Below are 16,424 nucleotides of genomic sequence, written 5' to 3' on the forward strand. Positions count from 1 at the left end.
TGCCTTCTCCTGTCTTCTTTGAAATGTATGTAAACATTTTTGAAAGCTAAATAGCTTCTTCCCAACTTAAAGAGCCAGGGATGTCTCTCAGTGGAAAGTGGTCATCAGGGAAGGCAGGGCTCTATCTTGCATTGCTTTTGGGGTCCTAATTCAGAGTTGCAAAACTGTCTGCAGGCATTAAGATACAAGAGCTTATTTTTTCTTTAGATAAAGTCAATTAAATAACAAGATGGTCATCCCAATTGTCAAGTGAATTTAGGATGAACTGCCTGTGACAAATGATGTTAAGCTACTGCTAAGTCACTTCAGTCATGTCTGATTCTGTGCGACCCCATAGACGACAGCCCACCAGGCTCCCCTCGTCCCTGGGATTCTCCAGGCAAGAACACTGGAGAGGGTTGCCATTTCCTTTTCCAATGCAGGAAAGTGAAAAGTGAAAGTGAAGTCGCTCAGTTGTGTCCGACTCCCAGCGACCCCAGGGACTGCAGCCTACCAGGCTCCTCCATCCATGGAATTTTCCAGGCAAGAGTACTGGAAAATCCACTTAAGCAAGAACTAGTTACTGTTTATCTTGAGGACAGAGTGTAATGACTTGCATCCGGTTTGGCTGTTTGAAAGGGTGAAGTTACTCTGTATCTCTTGGCGAATTGTCAGTGATGCACACCACATTCTGGCTTAATGCTTGTTCAATAATAAAACTTTCTTTGTCATCTATCTTTGGGGAGAGGTTTTTCTAGGGTGGCAGCAGATTTTGTTTGTAGCAGATTTTGTTTTGTTTATATTTTCCAAACAGATTTCAAATATCATAGAACAAGGGCGGATATATATATATATTTTTTTTTTCTTTTTTCTTTTTTTCCTGTAAAGGGTCAGAGAATGGCTCTGTGGGTCATGGAGTGTCTGTTGTTCCAACACCCAGCTGTGTCCTTGCTGTACCAGAGCAGCCATAGATCCTGTGACTATGCTCCCAAACTATTTACAAAACAGGTGTCAGGCTGGATTTGGACCAATGGTCACAGTTTGCACACTCCTGTAGAGACACACGAGCTTTCAGGACAACAAAGAAATGCCAATCACAGTATCATGATTGAAAATGACCCGTCCATTCCAACTACTATCTTGATCTATAAAACAGTGCTATGTAAAATGCAGCCTTTTTTCCCCTACTTGTAAAATGCAGCCTTTTTTCCCCTACTTTAGTATCCTGAGGTTTTGGGCTTCCCTGGTGGCTCAGGTAATAAAGAATCCACCTGCATGAAGGAGGTGTAGGTTCGATCCCTTGGTTGTGAAGATCCCCTGGAGAAGGGAATGACAAGCCACTCCAATATTCTTGTCTGGAGAATTCCATATACAGAGGAGCCTTGCAGGTTACAGTGCAAAGAGTTGGACATGACTGAGTGACTAACATATATACAGTGTTTTTAGTAGGATGCTTTAGCTAAACATAATGGTCCTTCATAACTGGGGCTGATGTGCCATAAAAAAAATTCTGAAATGACAGTTTATTGTCCAAAAGTGTGAATTCTTGATGGCAAAACCCTTCTGACTTCAATATTTACCATTTTATGCAGCTAGTTTTCCAAGTGCACCCAGAGCTATGTTTTATTGAGCTATTCCTCTAAAATAGATAAACAATTCTCTTTGTAGATTTTAAACAGCTCTTATTTTCAAAGAGTTCACCCTTAGTGTCAAAAACCTGCAGATTCTTTTATTACGTGGGTGCATTTATGACAACACTGCTACAAAATAGTTGATTTATTTCAAATAGTTGTTTCAAAGAAGTATTAAAGATAATCACTACTGAAAATATATTTAAAAGATAAAAATGTAGCTAACTCAAAATCACAAGTAAATAGGGAGATTATGAATTTAGGATTTTCCATTGACAAAAGGTTCTGCCACTGTTCGTTGATTGTTCAAGTAGGGAATCTCATCGTAAATAATACCATCTGATGAATTGTAGTCTTCTTTTAAATAGGGTAGTATTCATTTGATCTAAATATATCCATAGTGAATAGTCACCAGAATTCTGATGCACTCAGCCTTTGCAGTGTATTCTACCGAGAGACACCATTTTCTCACAGTGAGTAAAGGAGGTTCGCCTCTAGAAGGAAGCCAAGGGCAAGTATATAATTCAACGTAGTAGGAAAAGATAGATTTAGGGCCTGAGATTAAGCAGTGATTTTTTTTTTTCTTGCTACAGCCAGAAGCACAGCACGTGTACCTGAAAACGAGGTAGACCATGCTGGACTATTTTCAGAGTTCCTATGATGATGGAAATAGTGAGCTTTACTGCTGAAGGCCCAGAGCATGATTACAAAAGGAAAAGCAGAGAGAAGAGCCCCCTTGAACCTCAGTAAATACTCTTCAGTTTCAATACTGCATTGCTGTCTTGGATTTTTTAACAAGGGTCAAGTATCAACAGAAAACTTAAAGACATTTACATTCAGTTAAGTTAAATTTCCACAGGGTTTTTAAAAATATGCTTATTCTCCCTTCGTTAACTTCTAACCCACTTTTTCTGTGTTTAAGAAAAAATATTATTAACCATGCATCAGTCAGTATGACACAAATGGCATTTTTAAAATAATAACTAAACCGGTAAGGCTATTTGCTACAGTTACAATGCTTAGCAGAAAGAGAAAAAAGCAGACTACATTTTTTTAAATAAGAATTCATTTTTACAACTCTTGGTGTTGAATCAAAATACACATCTCTATACATAATTCAGATTACACATAACATTTCAGTAAATACTAATGATTTAACTAGTTAGTTAAACTAAACCCCACAGTTTAGTTTGCAATGTCTCCTTTTAGATTCGTTGTTTTCCCTATCGTCTGTAGACAGGCAAGAAAATGATGGCCAAGCTGCATAGTCATTATCTGTTAATACCTCAAAGTTAGATATTAAATCTACACTATTTTTTCACATTTTAAATATCATTCATTCCATAGATTGTTATGATAAAGGAGGTTACTTGTTTTTTCTAAATTTAGTATGAAACAACCTAGAATGACTTAAAATTTTCATTTTATGCTCTCTCAATAGCAAGCCATTCCTTTTTTCACAGATTAAGAAGCTTGATTTAGCCACTTTCACTTTAAGTTCTGAAACAACCCGGTCTTACCTGCTGTGCATCTTCCCATTTTTCCTTGTTGTCTTCATCGAGAAGGTTGCTAACTATTTGAAAGAAGTTCTGTAAATTAAATTAGAGAACAGACTTAATGTTACATGAGGAAGTATACTTGCTGACAACATCTATTTGGACTGATAATGCACCGAAGGTCTAAACACTTTGCCATATTGCTCGATGACACCAACATACTATCCTGGAAGATCTCTGAGGATTCCCTCAAGATCCTGGGATTTCCAGTGACCTTCCTACACATCTATCCACCTCAGAAGACATCAGAATACATACAACAGTTCTTTTCTCTCAGTTATTTGTCCCTGATTCTGCTGTCTCATGCCACCATATGATTATTCCTTACAAAGAAGCCCTCTTTGCGAGCGCCTGTAAGACAGCTCCATGTTTGTCTGATTCAAGTGGCCCACTTCCCTGGGACCCACGTTCACCTCTCACACAGCTGTGTTGAAGGGCAAGACAGTGAAGGCACAGCTGATGAGTGAAGCCTTCCTCAGTGGACCCTGGCTCTGCCCTTTTTTCTGGCTATATTAATGGTTACAACTACATATCGTAAAGATGGCATGCAACTTTTCAAGTTCCTGGTATAGAAAGCACTCAGTAAATCTTGGTTCTTTCCAAATCCTTGCTTTTGATTCCCCTGTCCCTTGCAGCAAGTCAGAACCAAGGAAGGAATGGTCATGTGGTCCTGGGGATGTTCCAAATCCTTGCCCTCCCCCATGTCCCTGATGACCCGCTGGGAACCCACTGACGGCATCGTGTCCTGGGAGTGCTCACCACTAGTTTCAGAGTCCCCTTGCCAGACAGGCAGGCACCTTGCAGGGTTCACTTTCTGTGTCACACAGCCACATGGGCGGCGTTAGTGCCTGGCGCCTACACGAGGGGTGGTTACCAAGGATGGACCTCCCCTTCCTCTCATCCTCTCCCTGTCCTCAAAATAAGGGGCCAGGAGAAGAAAACCAGGGTGCCAGTGACAGGGGTCACGGGAGGCCCAGGAAGTGTACAGTGAACCTGCGATGTCTGTGTAAAGCAACACGGATGGTGGTCCGTGCTGCTTCGGAGCCCACCTTTTCCAACTAGTCTGTCTGGAGCAGGATCACTGCCTCACTGATCCACTCAATACATTCGCTTGGGAGAGGTCTCCCTTTGTGGGGTGGGGGGTGAGAGCCAGAACTTTTTCACCTCCTTAGCCCTCCTCCCTCTCCAGCTGGCTTTTCAAAACAGGCCTTTATTCAAATTCTAAATAAATTCACCTGGGTGTTTTTAGAAGGAAAACAAAGCTGCTCCATTTCCTCCTGTGCTCTGAATCTGTTAGTATCTATATTTAATTGCCCTATTTGTGCTATTTATTTTAATGGTTCCTGGCAATCACATGGTTGAAACATGTTTTGAGTCACAGCCTCAATAAAAGTTACAGAATATTTTATGCAACTCTTGGGGAAAGAATAAAAAAAAGGCAAGTCTGTGTGAGACCAGTTTTCTAATTCATTTAACCTTTTTGTACTACCAGCCATTTTTTCCACTTAAAATGTTCTGGTTGGAGTGATAACATTTTAAGAGCTCTGTCCACTGAATTGTAACTCTACATAGGAGCAGAAAGAATTAACCTTCAGAGTTCTCAGATTGCCTGTGGCTGGTGAACTCAGCAGGGGACATGATGCTGATGAGACAAAAGTTGCAGATTGTATCTCTGTTCACACCAGTGAGCAGAGCTGAGGTCCATGACCCTGGTTGTGTCTGAGCCCCTGCCAGCTCTCACAAAAAATTCACCCGCTTCTAACGAGGGTGCCACATGAATGGGAAGCAATTTGTGCAAATACATCTCCATTTCTGGGAAAGCATTTAACAGAACATGTTTTATTAACAGAGAGGGTCAGTGACTCTGTGCTGTATGCCAAGGCCAGTGCGAGCACACGTGATTCCTTGATCAAAATGATAAATTCAGAGTTAGGTTTTTCAAAATCACCAGAGAGCATAATGTAAAAAAACACTAATTTTTAAAATATACGTTCAAGCAAGCTGAGAGTCTATGAAAGGCTGTTGGACCACTCTCCAAAGCCAGTAAATAGTACTGGACTCTATTGGCGAGGGGAAATAGCACAGACTAAAGCTCTCCTTCCATCTTCCTGCGGCTTAGATTTGGAAACAGCCAGTTGTGGGGACATGCCGGTCACTGGAATTTTCACTTTCATGCATTGGAGGAGGAAATGGCAACCCACTCCAGTGTTCTTGCCTGGAGAATCCCAGGAACGGAGGAGCCTGGTGGGCTGCAGTCTATGGGGGTCGCACAGAGTGGGACACGACTGAAGCGACTTAGCAGCAGCAGCAGCATGTCACAGGGGCTAAGTCAGAACATCCCAGGTGAGGGGGTGAGTAGGCATTTATGGGGGTATTGAACTTTTCCGGTTTCTTAGTGTATCTTCCTCACATGCAATGCCTTTTCCACAGCAGGTGGTTAGTAGGAAATAACAGAGTTACAAAGTCAGTATACCTGCATTTCTCCAAGACTCAAGCATCATTCCTTTAAGTTGACCCTGCTCTAATCTGTCTCACAGACACTGGGGAAGATGTGTATGTATGGAATCTGGAAAACTGGGGAGAGACAGACATAGAGAATGGATATGTGAATGCAGGAAAGGAAAGGGGGAATGAGTTGAGAGTGGTGTTGACATATATACACTACCAGGTGTAAAATGTTAAACAGCAAGTGGGAACCTGCTGTCTAATACAGGGATCAACTCTGTGCTCTCTGATGACCTAGATGGGTGGGAAAGGGAAGTGAAGGGCGGTCCATAAAGGAGGGGATATATGTACACATACAGAGGATGCTAATAGCTCAGTCGGTAAAGAATCTGCCTGCCATGCAGGAGACCCAAGTTCGATCCCTGGGTTGGGAAGATCTCCTGGAGAAGGCAGTGGCAACCCACTCCAGCATCCTTGCCTGGAAAATCTCATGGACAGAGGAGCCTGGTGGGCTACAGTCCATGAGGTCGCAAAGAGTCGGGCATGACTGAGCGACTAACACTTACTTACGGCTGACTCATGCTGTTGTACGGCAGAAACCAACACAACATTATAAATCAAGTATACCTCAATTAAAAAAAATATATAAAGGAAAAATGTATTTCAATAGATCAATTCACCTTGACCTCTGCTCAAAGACCAGTGTGAGAGATCAAGGCAAAACCAAACAGAAGAGAATTCTGAAGAGGGGACTCATATAACATTTAGGTCACTGGATTGAATTTTTGAGAAAAATATAAAGAAGCTGCCACAGCAGCAGATGCGCTCCTTGTAGTTTTTTTAAGAGTGCTGCTAACTGTGGTCAGATCGCTCTTTTGATGAATTATGGATCAAGTCCCTTAGCCCCGGAAGTTCGTCTGACAGTGGGTTTCTGTTTGGTTTTGATCAAGCTCTGATCTCTGACTTACACCAATTTGAAAATTGAGAGTCCTTGGCAGAGTCTGAGTTTGGAGCTTGAACTAGCTAACCTAGTTTAAAATTCCCCTATTACTTATTACTTGTGTGGTTATGGTCTTATGTGGCCCACCACCGCTTGTCTTCTCTGTAAGGCAGGGATGCCAACAGCTGCTGGGCAGAGCACTTGTGAAGCTCAGAGCTCATTCTCCACACAGTTATCAGACACAAGCTAAGTACTCGATATACGGAAGCTTTATGATTTTATCCCCTTGGTGCTATCTTTTTTATGACTGGCTGCATGATTTGTATTTACAGCCACATTATGGCCCGTGATTCGTTCAGCAGAAAACTCTCCTTCCTGCTCTCCCCTGGGAGGGGTTTCAGAGTTGTGATGGTGAGACACCCACTGCATGGCAGGCCCTGTGCCAAACAGTGTGGGCACCGAGTCAAGGAGGCAGGACTCTGCTTGTCCTGGGCAGGAAGTATTCTGAAAATCAGCACAAGGAATGCACGTCACAAAGAGAAGCGCTGATGTCCCTGACACATTCAAAGTGCAAGTCCTAGATTTAGCCACATGAGGCTAAAAGGACACTCACTTTTATGGAAAGCAGTAACTAACTAATTCTTTGCTCTTGCCTGTCTGGCTTCCACTTGACAAATTTCTTAGGGACTATCTATGATTTTCTATAAATATACTGAAGCACATCTCAGCACATGGCTTTAGCTGAATTCCTTAGAGAAGGAGAGCTGTAGATGAGGCTCCTGATCTGAACATCTGAGCCATGGGAAGCATGTTCTCCTCCCTTCAACCCAGCAGCAAATGCCTGGGCACTGAGCGACATAGATGGGCTCGAAGGAGTAAGAGTTAGTTAGCAGAATGGAACACTTTCATGGACTGTGGTGATCCGACTAGAAATATAAGGGGATTGTAAGAAAAGCTTCAAAGACAAGCAGGGACGCAGGGACACTCCACTAGGATTGAGATAAACACCTCAGGACAGTCGTCTATCCTCAGTCCAGACAGCAGCTGCAGGTCTAGTGTGATCCAGCCCCTTCCTGCCTCTTCACCCCCTCTTGAGCTATCCTGCCCCCAACTCTCTCTACTTCAGGCTCAGCGGAATACTCAGCACATCCCAAACATGATTCTACCCAGCCTCTGGACCCATACAATGTGGCTCCCTTTCTTCAACCATTTTGCTGTCTGTTTGTTTACTCAAAGAGCCGTTTTTTTTGTTTCCTTTTTTTTTCCTTGCCCTCCACACATATTTTACATGCCATTTCCTCAAAAAGGCTTTCAGATCACCACCACCCCCTAAAGCACATGAGGTCTGCATAGGCCCTTTATTTACTTTTTTCTGATTCAGTTCAGTTCAGTTCAGTTCAGTTCAGTTCAGTTCAGTCACTCAGTCGTGTCCGACTCTTTGTGAACCCATGAATCGCAGCACACTAGGCCTCCCTGTCCATCACCATCTCCCGGAGTTCACTCAGACTCATGTCCATCGAGTCCGTGATGCCATCCAGCCATCTCATCCTTGGTCGGTCCCTTCTCCTCCTGCCCCCAATCCCTTCCAGCACCAGAGTCTTTTCCAATGAGTCAACTATTCACATGAGGTGGCCAAAGTACTGGAGCTTCAGCTTTAGCATCATTCCTTCCAAAGAAATCCCAGGGCTGATCTCCTTCAGAATGGACTAGCTGGATCTCCTTGCAGTCCAAGGGACTCTCAAGAGTCTTCTCCAACACCACAGTTCAATAGTATCAATTCTTCGGCACTCAGCCTTCTTCACAGTCCAACTCTCACATCCATACCTGACCACAGGAAAAATCACAGCCTTGACTAGACCATTTTATCTTTCACTTACCAATACTGTCATCCTTCATGACTGGCAAAAAATTCATGGAAGAAGGAAACAGCCAGTCCATGGAAGTAATCACCTATAAGAATGTGACGTGAAGGAAGGGGTCCTATCTAGTTGAAGGGCCCCTTGTTCTCTGTTCTGTGAGCTGGTGTTCCCCCAAACCTGGAGAATCAGTATGACAGTCTCTGACTCTCTCTGTCTCTGCACCCAGGCACGAGCACCCCAGCAAAACCACCATGAACTCACCCAGCAACAGGTAAGAGCTCCTTCACCCTGATGTCAGGCAGGCAGCAAGCAGTTGCAAGCACCACATACAGGGCAGCAAACATGATGAGCTGCAATTGTATTGTGTAGCTTTTTTGTGTGATATACCACAATTCTTAATTATGATGCATTTGTGTGATGATCAGCCTATCATTTAGTTCAGATTATTTCTATTTTGCTCACTCTCATGCCCCCAGCATACAGCACAAGGCCTAGGAAAATATAAATACTCAAATATTTCAAATTGACTGGCTTCATTCCTACTGTGTAGAAGAAGACCCTGGGATGCGCACTGGGAGAATAAAGATCGTGGACATACGGTCCCCTCCCCAATGTGCTGCCTCCTTTTAAATTCAACACCGTCCTCTGATCTATACCCAGAGCTCTTGTATGTCCAGGGAAGGAGATAAGAGTGCTTAGTTTTACAAGTAAGGAAGCTGGTTTTCCTGATTCAATATAAGATCAAACTCTTGCTATTTCAATGGCATTTAAAATTTTATTTTTCTTGGAATATAGTTGCTTTAAAATGTTGTGTTAGTTTCCACTGTACAATAGAGTGAATCACCCACACATATACATATATACCCCCTTCCTTGTATTCCCTTCCAATGTAAGTTACAACAGAGTGTTGACTAGAGCTCCTTGTGCTATACAGTCTGTTCTCATTAGCTTATTTTATCCATAATATCAATACTATATACATGTCAATCCCAATCTCCCAATTCCTCCCACCTCCCACTTGGTATCCATAAGTTTGTTTTCTACAGCTATGTCTCTATTTCTCCTTTGCAAATGAGATCATCTATACCATTTTTCTAGATTCCACATATATGCATTAATTAAAAAAAAAAAAACATTTACACACTACTATTTATATAAGCTGGGCTTCTCTTGTGGCTCAGATGGTGAAGAATCTGCCTGCAATGTAGGAGACCCAGATTCGATCCCTGGATAACCAACAAGGCCCTACTGTATAGCAGAGGGAACTCTAGTCAATATCCTGTAATAACCTACAAGGGAAAAGAATCTGAAAAAAATGAATGTTTATATGCATAACTGAATCACTTTTCTGTACACCTGAAACTAACACAACATTGTAAATCAACTATACAAATTCTTTGAAAATGTCATTTTAAGTCTCAAGGCCATCATGAGCACAGACACCCAAATTTGGGGGCCAAAATCATTGCAGATGGTGACTGCAGCCATGAAATTAAAAGATGCTTAAGAAAAGTTGTCACCAACCTAGACAGCATATTAAAAAGCAGAGATATTACTTTGCCAACAAAGGTCCATCTAGTCAAAGCTATGGTTTTTCCAGAAGTCATGTATGGATGTGAGAGTTGGACTATGAAGAAAGCTGAGTGCTGAAGCATTGATGCTTTTGGACTGTGGTGTTAGAAAAGAGTCTTGAAAGTCCCTTGGACTACAAGGAGATCCAACAAGTCCATCCTAAAGGAAATCAGTCCTGAATATTCATTGCAAGGACTGATGCTGAAGCTGAAACTCCAATACTTTGGCCACCTGACGCAAAGAGCTGACTCATCTGAAAAGACCCATATGCTGGGAAAGATTGAAGGCAGGAGGAGAAGGGGACGACAGAGGATGAGATGGTTGTATGGCATCGCTGACTCAATGGGCATGAGTTTGAGTAAACTCTGGGAGTTGGTTATGGACAGGGAGGCCTGGCATACTGCAGTTCATGGGGTCGCAAAGAGTCAGACATGATTGAGCGACTGAACTGAACTGAGGGCCATGGCGAATACAGAAGAGGATGTGTGGCCTTGATTCTTTCCCGGGAAGGAGCCACCCCTCTCACACACAGCTTGTTCTTTGTCCAATACTGTAGGCCTCGCCCATACACTACATCATTGCCCATCCCTAGTGGAGTGAGAGCTGCTTTGTTTAGCAGCTGAAGGGCATCAGGAGAGAGAGAAAAATCCACTGAAGGTAGCAAAGCCAGGGGCTTTGGGGAGTAAGAAGGCTGGAGAGAGGAATGTCCCTGGGAGAGTTTACAGCCCAAGGGAGAGGCTGTGAGGGTGGAAGGGGACAGTGGACGTGGGATGGGTGTGCGGAAAGACGCAGGGGACACTTGTGAAGCAGAAATGAATGCACTCTTTCCAGAATACTTCCTGCATACCTGCTATGTACTTGTCCCAGTTCCGAGTGCTGGGAAAACAACAATGAGCAAGACATTCACAGGTCCTGCCCTCATGGACCTTACATGGTGCTGTGTAAGGAAAGTAAACTTAGTAGCACGTAATCATCTAAAACATGACTTAAGGTGATGATACAAAAATAAAGTAGTGTATGGGGCCAGGGAGTCACTGGGGAGGGGACGGGTATGCGTGTGTATGCGTATGTACATGTGTGTATGTGTGGATGGTGAGGGTGTGTGCTGTGCTAAGTCGTGTCAATGTTTCTGACTCTTTTGTGAGTCCATGGACTGTAACTCCTCAGACTCGTGTGTCCCTGGGAGTCTCCAGGCAAGAGTGCTGGAGTGGGTTGCCATTTCCTCCTCCAGGGGATCTTTCCGACTCAGGGACTGAACCCATGTCTCTTATGTCTCCTGCACTGGCAGCCGGGTTCTTTACCTCTAGCACCACCTGGTGTATATGTGTGGGTTTTTGTGTATACGTGTATATATGTGTATCTGTGGGTGTGTGTGTAAGTGTGTACGTGTGGATGTTTGTGTAATGTGTCTGTGTGTGTGTATGAGTGTATATGTGTGGGTGTTTGTGTATATGTGTGTCTGTGTGTGTGTATGAGTGTTTATGTGTGGGTGTTTGTGTATATGTGTGTATATGTGTGTCTGTGTGTGTATATGAGTGTGTCTGTGTGGGTATGTGTGTATATGTGTGTCTGTGTGTATGAGTGCGCATGTGTGGGTGTTTGTGTATATGTGTGTGTGTGCGCATGTGTGGGTGTTTGTGTTTATGTGTGTGAGTGTGCATGTGAGGGTGTTTGTGTATATGTGTGTATATGTGTGTCTGTGTGTGTATATGAGTGTGTCTGTGTGGGTATGTGTGTATATGTGTGTCTGTGTGTATGAGTGCGCATGTGTGGGTGTTTGTGTATATGTGTGTGTGTGCGCATGTGTGGGTGTTTGTGTTTATGTGTGTGAGTGTGCATGTGAGGGTGTTTGTGTATATGTGTGTCTATGAGTGTTTATGTGTGGGTGTTTGTCTCTATGTGTGTATATATGTGTCTGTGTTTATATGAGTGTGTCTGTGTGTATGAGTGCGCATGTGTGGGTGTTTGTGTATATGTGTGTGTGTGTGTGCATGAGTGTGTATGTGTGGGTGTTTGTATATATGTGTGTATGTGTGTGTCTGTGTGTATATGAGCGTGTCTGTGTGGGTATGTGTGTATATGTGTGTCTGTGTGTATGAGTGTGCATGTGTGGGTGTTTGTGTATATGTGTGTGTGTGCATGTGAGGGTGTTTGTGTGTATGAGTGTATATGTGTGGGTGTTTGTGTATATGTGTGGATATTTGTGTACATGTGTGTATGTGTGTGTGTATATGAGTGTGTACATGTGGGTGTGTATATGTGTGTCTGTGTGTGTGTATGAGTGTTTATGTGTGGGTGTTTGTGTATATGTGTGTCTGTGTGTGAGTGTGCATGTGAGGGTGTTTGTGTATATGTGTCTGTGTGTATGAGTGTGTGTATGAGGGTTTCTGTGTGGGTGTTTGTGTATATGCGTGTCTGTGTGTGTGTATGAGTGTGTCTGTGTGGGTATGTGTGTATATGTGTGTCTGTGTGTATGAGTGTGCATGTGTGGGTGTTTGTGTATATGTGTGTGTGTGCATGTGAGGGTGTTTGTGTATATGTGTGTATGTATGAGTGCATATGTGTACACATGGGTAGACGTGTGTGTACAGTGTCTATATGTGTGTGCGTGTGAAAGGCTGCATTAGGTTGAAGAGCCAGCAGGAAAGAACTTTCTGAGGAGATGACGTGTGAGCTGAAAACAGGGTGAGGAAGGGGCCATCAACCAGGGGCAGGCTCAGGACGGTCCGGGAAAACGACAGGCAGGTGGGCAACCTGAGGTGTTTAAGAGAGAGAGGAAGCAGACACAGCCACACGCCCTTCAGTAGGAGCTGAGGGGTGGAGGAGGAAGACTGTTAACACAGGATGAGAGAGAGGCAGGGGTTAGCTCAGAGGGCCCAGATCCCACCAGAGTCTTGTCACACAAGTTTCAGGAAAACACAAAATCCAACAGTGGCAAACAGGGGACAGGAAAGTGAGAAGGAAAACGAGGGGTCCAGGAAGGAGCCTGTGTCATCCACAGAGGCCGGGGGCAGTGGCTTCATAAGGGGGACAAGGCCATGTGGCGATGCTGGTGATGCCCCCTTAATCACGGGACGAGGTGATGGGGCGATGCTGGTGACACCCCCTTAATCGGGATGAGGCGATGGGGCGATGCTGGTGATGCCCCCTTAATGAGGGGACGAGCTAATGTGGTGATGCTGGTGATGCCCCCTTAATCGGGGGATGAGCCGATGTGGTGATGCCCCCTTAATCAGGGGACGAGGCGATGGAGTGATGCTGGTGATGCTGCCTTAATCAGGGGAAGAGGTGATGAGGCGATGCTGGTGATGCCCCCTTAATCAGGGGACGAGCCGATGTGGTGATGCCCCCTTAATCAGGGGACAAGGCGATAGGGCAACGCTGGTGATGCCCCCTTAATCAGGGGAAGAGGTGATGGGGCGATGCTGGTGATGCCCCCTTAATCAGGGGGACAGGTGCCCAGGAGGCAGACAGCTGCAACGCCAGGCCCAGGCTTGAGGACGGGCAGCCCCATGTGCACACGGCAGACCCGGCGGGGCGTACCCAGGCTGGCTGGGAGCTCCGCTGTGGTGGAGCTGAGGCTCCAGGGTGGAGCTGAGAGCACATGTCCAGCCTCCACTGCCCCATAAGCCTGAAGCTCAGAATCTGTGCGTCTGTAGTGGAAATCTGGAGCCTTTTGCAGAAAAATAAAATTACCAAGAATAGAGCCGAATGGGATAAAATCAGGGCTCAAACACTGGAGATAAAGCAGACAGAAAGAGAACCAGGTGAGGGAGGTGATGGAGGAGGCGGGGGAAGGAGAGAAGACTCTCCCCTGGGGAGACCGATCCAGATGAGACAGGCCAAGCCTGCAGCAAGGCAAGAATCCACAGAGACTCCAGGCTGCAGTCTTGGTCACCTGGGAGGGTGCATGGCACACACATCTCTTGGCCAAAGGGGAACTCTCCCAGTCCTGCAAGATTCCCTCTGGTGGGCTCAAACTGGTGTGCCTCCTGATCCTTACATTGAAGCTTTCAACCCTCCAAACGTCAGAAGGCAACTGTATTTGAAGGCAGGGCCTTTGAACAGGTGATTAAGTGAAAATAAGGCTGGGTCCTAACCCAGCCTGACAGGCGTGCTTGTGAGAACACACAGCAATATCAGGGCCGACGCACGCAGGGAAGAGAGCCCTGGGAAGCCACAGGAAATGGCAGCCGCTGCATGCTGAGGAGAGAGGCCTCGGGGAAGCACACCTACCCACACCCTGACTGTGCCCTTCCAGCCTGCAGAACTGTGAGGCAACATGCTCCTGTTGCTCAAACCACCCAGTTCATGGTATCTATTACGGCAGCCCCATGACTTGACACATTCCCTGATAATTTCTTCAGAGGAAAATTTGATAATAAATGAAATCACAAGAAAAGATTATCTGTACACTGTGCTTGTGCAAATGCCAACGTTTTCTTGAGTCTGAAGGAAATAACCAGGGATTCCAAAAGGGCAAGACTGCTTATCAGATGCCTCATCTTTTTTTCTTGAGCTCCACCAAAGCCGTTCATGTACACCACATGACATGTACCTACCAGTTGATAAGTGGCATTCCACAAACACCCAACTTTCCTGAGTTCCTCTCAGCTTGCAGCCATCTCCCAGATTCTGTGCACAGTAGGATTTACTCTTGTTGATGGGTGAAGCAAGATGCATTCCTTAATATCTCCCCCACTGAAGGCAGGTATTCAGCACTGAATCTCTTCTTTCCTTCTGTATAACAGGGAAACACCCTCAACACTATCTAGAGACAGCTTTGAGTTGCATAACTTCTCTGTACTCTAGAGAAAGAATAGGAATGTTCTCAGGCTTCAAGCATTGAAAACAGCATCTGTTGTGACTCAGATTGATTGTCAGCTGGACTCAAACTGGCTTCAACAGGGCCAGGAATCCTGGCTACTGATTCAAGCCATTCTCTCATCCACTTGCTGGTTAACCGTGAAACGGTCTTGTGGTGTCAGCCTTTTGGACTAATTCTTCTTTTCTGACTCCCATGCTTCTTGACACATTCCCTGCCCTTCTCCTGTGCTAAGAGTAGGGAAAGAAAAGAAAAAAAAAAAAATGCAGCAACCCATTCGTCCCTAGGTAGTGCTGTGAGGAACACTTGACCTTCCTCTGTTCCCAGGAGAGACAGCAAAACATATGTCTGCAGCGGCAGCAGACACGTGTGGTCCAGAGACGCTTCAGGTGTTCACTCTGCCAGAATCTCACTTTCCCCAATCATAAGGGTTGGCAGGTTTCTTGACCTTTTACTGTGTGCCATGTACAAAATTAAAAGATGCTTACTCTTTGGGAGAAAAGTTATAACCAACCTAGACAGTATATTAAAAAGCAGAGACATTAATTTGCCAACAAAGGTCCATCTAGTCAAGGCTATGGTTTTTCCAGAAGTCACGTATGGATGTGAAAATTGGACTATAAAGAAAGCTGGGCGCCGAAGAATTGATGCTTTTGAACTGTGGTGTTGGAGAAGACTCTTGATAGCCCCTTGGACTGCAAGGAGATCCAACTCATCCATCCTAAAGGAAATCAGTCCTGAATATTCATTGGAAGGACTGATGTTGAAGCTGAAACTCCAATACTTTGGCCACCTGATGTGAAGAACTGACTCATCTGAAAAGACCCATATGCTGGGAAAGATTGAAGGCAGGAGAAGAAGGGGATGACAGAGAATGAGATGGTTGGATGGCGTCACTGACTCGATGGACATGAGTTTGAGTAAACTCTGGGAGTTGGTGATGGACAGGGAGGCCTGGTGTGCTGCAGTCCATGGGGTCACAAAGAGTCAGACACGACTGAGCGATTGAACTGAACTGGACTGAACTGATGTGCTATATAACTTTTAGACAGTGATTTAACCCTCACATCAGCACTATACATGGGTACCAGCATTCCACATGATGGAAGAGAATATGGTGGCACACAGAGAGCCAGTCACTTGTCCAACATCAGACAGGTGACAAGTACAAGAGCCATGACCAGAAGCTCAGGACTCTGCCCATAGAGTGAGCACTCTGAGTTATCATCCTCTACTACCTTCCCTACGTCCCCATGAAATTATTAATTTATACTAATTATTATTTATTATAGGAAATAATTAGGTGTTAGTTTTAAAAGGTCTTGGAGGTCTTCATAGAACCATTCAACTTCAGTTTCTTCAGTGTTACTGGTTGGGGTATAGACTTGGATTACCGTGATACTGAATGGTTTGCTTTGGAGATGAACAGAGATCGTTCTGTCATTTTTGAGAATGCATCGAAGTACTGCATTTCAGACTCTCTCATTGACCATGATGGCTACTCCATTTCTTCTGAGGGATTCCTGCCTGCAGTAGTAGATATAATGGTCATCTGAGTTAAATTCACACATTCCAGTCCATTTTAGTTCGCTGATTCCTAGATTGTCAACGTTCACT

General features: G+C 44.6%; 1 protein-coding gene across 1 annotated transcript in view; it reads right to left on the reverse strand.

Annotated features, from left to right (window-relative positions):
- ADGRB3 (adhesion G protein-coupled receptor B3) overlaps window positions 1-16,424 on the reverse strand; it is an 878,910-nt gene that overhangs the window by 440,419 nt on the left and 422,067 nt on the right. The window contains exon 10 of the mRNA XM_068984093.1: window positions 3,131-3,199. Within this exon, the coding sequence (XP_068840194.1) occupies window positions 3,131-3,199 (69 nt within the window). The remainder of the gene's footprint in view (window positions 1-3,130; window positions 3,200-16,424) is intronic.

This window comes from Capricornis sumatraensis, chromosome 11 (assembly GCF_032405125.1).
Source record: "Capricornis sumatraensis isolate serow.1 chromosome 11, serow.2, whole genome shotgun sequence".
Lineage (NCBI taxonomy): Eukaryota > Metazoa > Chordata > Mammalia > Artiodactyla > Bovidae > Capricornis > Capricornis sumatraensis.